Source organism: Zingiber officinale, chromosome 10A, assembly GCF_018446385.1.
Source record: "Zingiber officinale cultivar Zhangliang chromosome 10A, Zo_v1.1, whole genome shotgun sequence".
Classification (NCBI taxonomy): domain Eukaryota; kingdom Viridiplantae; phylum Streptophyta; class Magnoliopsida; order Zingiberales; family Zingiberaceae; genus Zingiber; species Zingiber officinale.
This window is the reverse complement of record NC_056004.1, coordinates 34,365,666-34,374,093: the sequence shown is the minus strand read 5'-3', so window position 1 is coordinate 34,374,093 and position 8,428 is coordinate 34,365,666. Positions and strand designations below refer to the sequence as shown.

At 40.0% G+C, this 8,428-nt stretch overlaps 1 protein-coding gene across 1 annotated transcript; it reads left to right on the top strand.

Annotated features, from left to right (window-relative positions):
• Positions 1–2,834: 2,834 nt before the first annotated feature.
• Positions 2,835–6,917, top strand: LOC122028186 (lipase-like). The gene is made up of 9 exons (XM_042587217.1): positions 2,835–2,987; positions 3,086–3,772; positions 3,868–3,962; positions 4,042–4,145; positions 4,223–4,323; positions 4,421–4,521; positions 4,598–5,035; positions 5,148–5,279; positions 6,728–6,917. The coding sequence occupies exons 2-9, from the start codon at positions 3,509–3,511 to the stop codon at positions 6,885–6,887; spliced, it is 1,395 nt and encodes a 464-aa protein (XP_042443151.1). The 5' UTR covers positions 2,835–2,987; positions 3,086–3,508; the 3' UTR covers positions 6,888–6,917.
• The last annotated feature ends 1,511 nt before the right edge of the window (positions 6,918–8,428 follow it).

Below are 8,428 nucleotides of genomic sequence, written 5' to 3'. Positions count from 1 at the left end.
GCTGTAAAAGGCTTCTCCGCCTGAAGGAGATACTAGTGCTACGCTTTCTTGGATTAACAACCTTCCCGGTTGTAACCAAGTAAATCTCGGTGTGCCTTTTACTTTTCTGCTTTTATTTATTTATCTTATTTTACAAGTGTTAGTTTAAGAGTTCGAGAAGGGTGTTTGTGTTTTGATTTTTGCAGGGTTATTCAACCCCCCTTCTAGCCGGCCCAACGGTCCTACAGAAGGTGCCCAGCTCGGCTTGCTTGGGATAATAGAAATAAAAAAAGACCTCCGGTCGGAGGGGGATGTTGTGAATCTTGAACAAAACAACAACACCACAGAGGAGACGAAAGGTGTTGGGTACCAGACTGCCGAGCGGCACACCGAAAAAATTACAAACATCTATGATGAACGGATGTACAGGGAAACGCAGACCGGCGGTAAACTGGTCGCGGAAGACACAGAAAGCTCCGCGCGGCAGCCTGTGCGGCCGGGCGGAAGGACCGGCTAAAAGAAGTTCAAACTCTTCGGGGATTTCAAAATTATCGGTTAGAGTGTCAAAGTCACGCTGATCAAATCGTGACTTCATGGTAGTGTACCAAGGGCCAAGGGACTGGTCTTCGGGATGGGAAGAGCTAGCCATGGGCCGATCGGAAGAAATCAAAAAAGCAAAAAGGCAGGAGAAAAACAACAGCAAGCGAAAAGAGGTTTCAAGGATTGAAACTGGGAGACAAATACGGAGTAAACACCGGAAACAAGAAAGAAAAGGTATAGAGCCTTACTGCGAGGAAAAAGGATCAAGAAAGAGGCGCCGGAGAGCGTCGGAAAGCAGGAAGGGAATCGCCGGAGCACCGAAACACCAGAGACAAAGGTAGAAATCACGAAAGCAAGTGAGGGGAAAAGGAGAGAGAGAAGATTTTATATAGCGGGGGTCGGGCAGCCTCCGCCATTGGATCTAGGTCACGGGAATCAAAGTGCACATCGCGCCGTCCATTTCGAACCGTCTAGATCCCATTAAAGCACCACATCGCCGCCGCCGTACGATGACGACGGTTCGCCACGTGGCGTTCGGTCATTCGATGCATTTAATGAGCGCATGCTCAGCCTTAATGTCGAAGATTGGCACGGGTTACGAGGAGATCCGAGGAAGGTTGCTGTTGACTAACCTTAAAGGTCATCCCTATGAAAAGCCGAGCGGATTAGGTGTGCCTGAAGGCGCCGCCCGGCTAGGCTAGCAGTCCAGTCAGTTGGACTAATCGCCTCCTTCGACTAGACTTGAAGGGGAGGCAAGTGATCCGGCGGTAAGAACAGGGGACCCCCGTTCTATGGAGTCAACGCCACGGGGAAGTCAAAGGGCAGGTGGTTGGCTGGAGAGGGCAGCGATCGGCCGGCCGGCCGGTGTCTAGTTGACGGTCAAAGGCACCCTGGCGAAAAGCAAGATTCCGGCGCTCATTGGACAAAGATCGCGGGGCCGAGCGGAGGGTACGCTCGGCCGAAGACAGGAGGTAGCATGCTGCTAGCAGTATCCACCAAGCACGACTGAGGATCTCCCAACCACTATACATATCCGGCCAGCCGGACGTTGGTCGAAGGTTGTCCAACCGGATGCTAGGCAAGGGAGTAAGGGCAAAAGGACAAGTGACATCTTTTTCTGACAGCGGGTATGGTCCACATATAGGTCATACTCCTAATCTTATGACAGGGGGTTCCGCTGTCCCATCGAGGACATGCTTGGACTGTAGCAGTATGGGTCAGGTAAGCTCACTTACAAGCCCTTACTGGATATGGGCCGCAGACACGTGTACACCTCGGTATGTGTACACTCGCTTCTTCACTGCCCTATATAAAGACCCTCATCCTTCGCCGGAGGTACGCGTTCTAATATTCGGAGAGCCACTTTTTCACTGCTTGCTTGCCTGACTTGAGCGTCGGAGGGTCGTCGCCGGGAACCCCTTCCCGGCCCGACTTTTGTGCAGGCTCGCCGGAGATTCGTGCGACCAGACGGAGGCCTACGCCATCGACTAGGAGAGCGCCACGTACCCAGCGTCCGTTGATTCAGTGATTCGGACAGGATCAACACTCATTCAATGACTGACCTAATTTTCTATACTAACATGGGAAGGTGAGTTTTAAATGGACAATTTTGACCGATAGCATAACATAAAGCTAGATCCTCTTAACGATAAATAAAAAAAATTACTGGAAAAAATACCTTTTGATTTTTCCCAGCAATACTATATTATTAAAAATTTGGACTCTTGTTTTTGAACTCTTTACTATGATGGTCCTTTAAATTTTAAAATTTTCACTTGGTTACTATTTTTAGAAATTTTTGTTTTTATGATATTCAGAGTATATTTGGAATTTCCGATAATTATGGGTCCTAATTAATTCTATTTTTATTAGAAGATTTATTTTTCTATAAAAACCTTTTTCCATATAAAATTAGAACATATATTAAAATTTCTTATTTTTTCTGTATAATTTTTTTTAAAAAAATAAATCTGGCGAGCTTATCTTATTTAATTATTTTTTATTTTTTATTTTTTATTTTTTTACGTTCTCTACTTCGACGGGTTAATATCTCATCCAATTTCTCCTCTGATTATTAATTTGCATCCAAGTCCAGATACAAACTAACAAAAGTCTAAAGCTTGGAAAAGAGTGCTCCCTAAAGCTTTCGTGCCAGAGAGCTAGCTATTGATCGGCACCCCCGCGGCCCATGCCACGACGACATCCAATCAATAGCCGGCAAAAAGGAAGGAGAGGGGCCACAGTTGACAGAAGACTGCGCGCGCGTCCAACGTCCCGTCCCGCGGACAAATGTACCGGTGAAGAGTAGAATTTTGCGGCAGAAATTGCATGTTTTTCCCACCTCCCCACCTGCCCATGTGTGCGCTCTATAAATAGAATAGCAACTCATCCTCTCCGCCTTCCCTGTCAAAAGGAGCACAATTTGTGATTCGAAACGGAGGAGGAGAAAGCAGAGGAAGAAGGAGAAGGTGCTTCGTCCTTTCCTCTGTTCCTCTTCGTCTTATCCATTCATTCGCTCTATAAATAGAATATGACAATTCGTCCTCCCTCCTTTCCCCGTCAAAAGGAGCACAATTTGTGATTTGGAACAGAGAAGGAGAAAAGAGAGGAAGGAGGAGGAAGAGGAGCTTCGTCCTTTCCTCTTCTTCTAATCCAACAATTCCTTGCTGGAAGAGGAGAGGAAGGTGCCTCTTGTTTTCCTTTTTGATCTTCGAACCATCCATTACGGAATCCTAGTTGACATAGAGGAGGTGCCTTTGTTCTCTGCCCATTTTTGTTTTCTGCAATTAGGAGGAACATTATTTGTCTTCTTTTTTTTTTTTTTTTTTTTTGCCTCCATCTTTCATTTTTCACAACTCGATTGTTTCCAAGTGGAGGGCAAAGAGGCGTTTTTCTTCCCCCAGCCCTCTTTTTCTCCACCATTCAATCCTCTTGAACGCTCCTTCTGCGCTTGTGGAGACATCTTTGTTGGGATTCTGGAGGAGGAGAAATGGCAAGGATCTCGATCGGGTTCCTCGGTCTCACCGAACTCTTTATCAGCACAATGGTGCATATGCTCTTCGGTTTCTACATATTCAGCACCGCGGTGGCATCCGATGTCTCTCAGGTCCTAACTGATTGCCTCCGGCCCAATATCTTCAACCTGGGAGCCAGAGAGGAGGGAGGCAATGATAGCAAGGAGAAAATGGCGGTATTGGAGGGCTCTCCGCCCCCAATTGTGCTGGTTCATGGCATTTTTGGGTTCGGCAAAGGGGTACGTACGCCATTGTCATTCCTCGACATTCTTTGCAATTTTAGAGAATTGACCCAATCTTAAATTGGATCTTGAGATGCTGCTATTTGTTGCAGAGACTCGGAGGTTTGTCCTACTTTGCTGGGGCGGAGAAGAAGGATGAACGAGTCCTTGTGCCTGATTTGGGATCCCTAAGCAGCATCCACGATAGGTGAACTTTCTCAGATTCTTTTGTTCGATTAAGCCAAGGGCATGAACATTGAAGGTTGGGAAAAATTGAAACTTCTTAGGGCAAGGGAATTGTTCTATTATCTGAAAGGAGGGGAGGTGGATTATGGTGAGGAACACAGCAGGAAATTTGGCCATTCACAATTTGGAAGAACATATGAACGAGGTGAGATTTTCGAATGCCTTTTCTCACTTAGGGTTCTCCCCGCGTTTCTCATAAACTATTGCTGTGATGGGGTGCAGGCCATTACCCTTCATGGGGTGAGCATCATCCTGTTCATTTTGTCGGCCACTCTGCTGGCGTGCAGGTTGTCAGGGTTTTGCAGCAGATGCTTGCAGATAAGGTGTTCGATTTATTGCGTCTGAGGAATTCATTACTTAATTTTGCCACTTTCTTGATCGATAACCCTAACCTTCATGAACTACACATGTTATCAACAGGCTTTCAATGGCTTTGACACCTCTGAGGACTGGGTTTTGAGCATCACCTCCCTCTCTGGAGCCCTCAACGGAACCACTAGGACATATTATGACGGCATGCAGTGAGTAACTTGTTTATTTTAGATCATAATCTTGGTTTCTTGGATTATTGATACATGTTTGATGAATTTGATTCAGGCCTGAAGATGGAAGGTCGATGAAATCGATATGTCTGCTTCAGCTCTGTCGCCTTGGAGTCATAGTCTATGACTGGCTGGACATTACATGGCTGAAGAACTACTACAACTTTGGGTTCGATCATTTTCAGATGGCATGGAGAAATTCAGGCATTACTGGTTTGGTTGATCTCATACTGGGAAACTCAGGACCTTTTGCTTCTGGAGACTGGATTCTCCCTGACCTTACAATTCAAGGCTCAATCAATCTCAATTCTGGTCTCCAGACCTTCCCCAACACCTTCTATTTCAGCTATGCGACTAGGAGGACGCAAAAAATCCTTGGCTACACTGTTCCTTCTAGCATCTGGGGCATCCACCCTATGCTCTTTATTAGAGTCTTGCAGATGTGCCAATGGAGGTTCCCGACCGGCGCATCCCCACCTTATAAAGGATACAGGTCGGTACATAGGACTTGGGTATATAATGCAGATCAGATTGAGACATGGCCGTTGAATTGTCTCACTGTTTGGTGCTAATCTGACAGAAATTTTGAATACATTGTCGTACAGGGATGAAGATTGGGAACACAATGATGGAGCTCTAAACACAATATCAATGACCCACCCTCGTCTGCCGGTAGAACATCCAAGCTTTTATGTTGTGGATGACTCAGAGTGCCAGCCTTTGCAACCAGGAATCTGGTCAGTCTTACTCACCCTTAGTAGCTATACTTTGACATGGATATTTATTACAATGCTACTTATCTACAAATATCACGGACAAAAATCAAAAGAGTACCCTTTTTTTTTTGAAATCATAAAAGTGCGCCTCTTTTTTTATTTATCATCAAAACAGTGTTCCATCCCATTTTAACCTATTTTTATTTCTAAAAATACCCTTTTTTTTTTAGTTGTTGCAACAGCTATGGAATCATAGCTGTTACATAGTCATAGCAGCTATGAGATTTATAAAAGCTACGATCTCATAGTTGCTATAATTATATAATTGTAGTAGCTACAATTATATAACTGCTATGATTATGTAACAACTATGATTTTGTAGCTGCTACAACATAATATTAATCAATGTTGATCAAAGATGAAGTTTTTATGTTATAAAGATAATTTGTACTTGTTGTAATATAATATTGACTAGTATTGATTAGAAATGAAGTATCCATATTGTAATATATAGTTATAAACTGTAGTTGCTATAACATGAAGTTACTAGTGTTAATTAGAGTTAAAGTGTTCATGTTGCAGTAGCTATCTATCATAGTTGCTACAATAGTGCCGAACAATGATATTTTTAAAAATAAAAATAGTTTGAAGTAGGATGGGATGTTGTTTTGATGATAAATGAAAAAGGTGTGCCTTTTACGATTCTAATAAAAAGGGCTCCCTTTTGCATCTAAGAAATTCACTCTATTGTTGTGGTGAACAATTCCTTTAAATTTCAGTTCTTAGCATAGTCTTGTCTAACTTTCCTACTTTTCCTCATTTAAATGTGTTTGCTGAATATCCATTCCTAGCGGAACTTATAAGTTATCTAATTGTCGTAGAGAATTTTTCTATCATCTTTTCTTGTTCCAACATGAAATTTTTACAGAAAGATTCATCTCAACCTAGTAGCAGGCATCCATTTTCACTTTACGGCATGGTCAATCACTCATATCTATGTATATCCTTTTTTGTCTCATAATGAGCATGAAATTATGTGGTTATTACAACAATCAATTACACATGCCCATGCTGCTCATATTCCCTTTTTACTACCCGGGACTATGGTGCGATGAAAGGGTGCAAAGTTGTGACTCAGGCATCCAAAGTTCGATCCCTAGTTAAGGCTCATTTACAGGGATTTTTCCTTCAAATGGAACGAGTAACCACGAGATATTGGGCTTCTGGGCCGCTCGCCGTAAACACTTCTCAATTTATTTTGATAGACGGTGGAAAATTTCCGTGAGATCAGACCAATCACCCTAGTTTAAATGTTACCTGATTCAATATTTTTTCATATTCCCTTCTTGCTATTACTGACTTTTGTCTCAAGAATTACTTTGATTAATTATACGAAGTCATTATATTCTCATTTCATTTCTTAAGTTTGCTCATTGTGAATCATAAGTAATCCCCCGTTGTTGTGACAGGTACTATAAGATCATGGAGGCCGATCACATCTTTTTCATAGTAAACAGGGAGAGAGCAGGAGTACAGTTTGACGTTCTGTATGATGGCATATTTCAGAGGTGCAGAAAGCATGTATTCAGAAGCAGTAAAACACTAATACCCAACGAAAGCAATCAATGACACCATTCTCTTCTACATTAGATATGGCTAGGGAACCATATAAGAAAGATGCATCAAGTTTATCATACACATTCTTTTACAAGCAGGCTTCCTCGTATGCACGCCTTAGTCTACCACAATGTTATGACAATGCTCACAAATGACTTGAAATTATTCAAAACTGAAGCTTCTAGGTTTTACAGGGCATACTCGTACTGATTTTTAGCTTTGCTTGTTTGTACATATGCATTTTGTGAATGGAAAAGAAAAAAGAAACTCAGGTTTTAGCGTAAATTGTGTGCTTTTATGCTAACTGTAATGTTGCATGATGAACACCCAGCGCCGTTTATATTCGGCCTTCTTCAACACTGTCGGCTGTCCGACAATAGTAATAGTGAAAAGTTCATAGCAAATATTCTGAGTTTTCAGCATAGTGTCTAAACTTAACGACTCCAATATAACAATTACATTTCAAATTTCCAGCTCAACACTCCCTTATTGATGAATATATGAAGTTGTTTACTTGCTGAAGTTGTTGGTAGTATATATGGAGTTGCTTACTTATTACATTTTCTTAATTAAAAAAAGTAAATAAAAAATTAATGTCTATGAATTTTCGAGTGATTAAAAGTTGATCCCATTTAATAGAAAACATTTTAGACTTTTGCCCTTGAAAACACATTCTCTTTTTGTTATTCAAAACAACTGAAGTTGAAATATTTTTTATTGATCTCCTTTTTTTTTCCTAAGAAATTCTGAATACCTTTATTTTAAGATGAAGGTCATTATATCTTGTGGATAATTAATTGATAAATTATAAAAATATTCACATCAATTACTCTATTCAAAAATTTTATTCTAAATTTTAGATAAGATAATTAAAAATTTTTACATCAACTGCTCTATCCATTTCTTAAATTTTACATTCATGAATATTACTTTTCTAAATTTAGGGAATGAATTTCATTCCCTAAACATTATAGAAAAGAGAAAAAAAAATAAGGAAGCTTATATATGATATAGTGAAAAATAGATATCTAAATTTAATAAAGTAATTTTTTTATCTTAAATTATACATTTTGAATAAGGAAACTAATGTAAATATTCTAACCTCTTAGATTTGTATTAACTAATTTTCTTGGGCAAAAGTCAGAAGTTTGCTTTTGTATTTTTTTATTTTGGATAATGTTGAAACAGGTAGTCACTAGTCAATTATAAGATTATCCATTTACAATTTTATAACTACTATAACATAATACTGACCCATCTTGATCATAAATAAATTGTTTATATTATAGAAATTATGATTCATCACTACTATAATATAATGGTATTTACAATAGAAGTGCCTATGTTATAGCAGTTATGAAGTTGATAATGTTATTAATGGTGATTACAATTGAAATATCTATATTATAGCAACTATAATTTTATCATGATGTCAAACATAAAATATAGTAAAATAAGAAGAAATGTTATTTTGATAATAAATAAAAATGCATTCCGAATTTTCTAATATTTTATTTATTTATTATTTTTTATGTTAATTCGAATAAGTACTA

Excerpts from the sequence above, each read along its gene's own strand:
- LOC122028186 (XM_042587217.1), top strand. The coding sequence starts at position 3,509 with ATGGCAAGGATCTCGATCGGGTTCCTCGGTCTCACCGAACTCTTTATC. Across the intron at positions 3,773-3,867 it reads TTTTTGGGTTCGGCAAAGGG|AGACTCGGAGGTTTGTCCTA; the intron begins GTACGTACGCCA and ends TATTTGTTGCAG. Across the intron at positions 4,522-4,597 it reads ACATATTATGACGGCATGCA|GCCTGAAGATGGAAGGTCGA; the intron begins GTGAGTAACTTG and ends AATTTGATTCAG.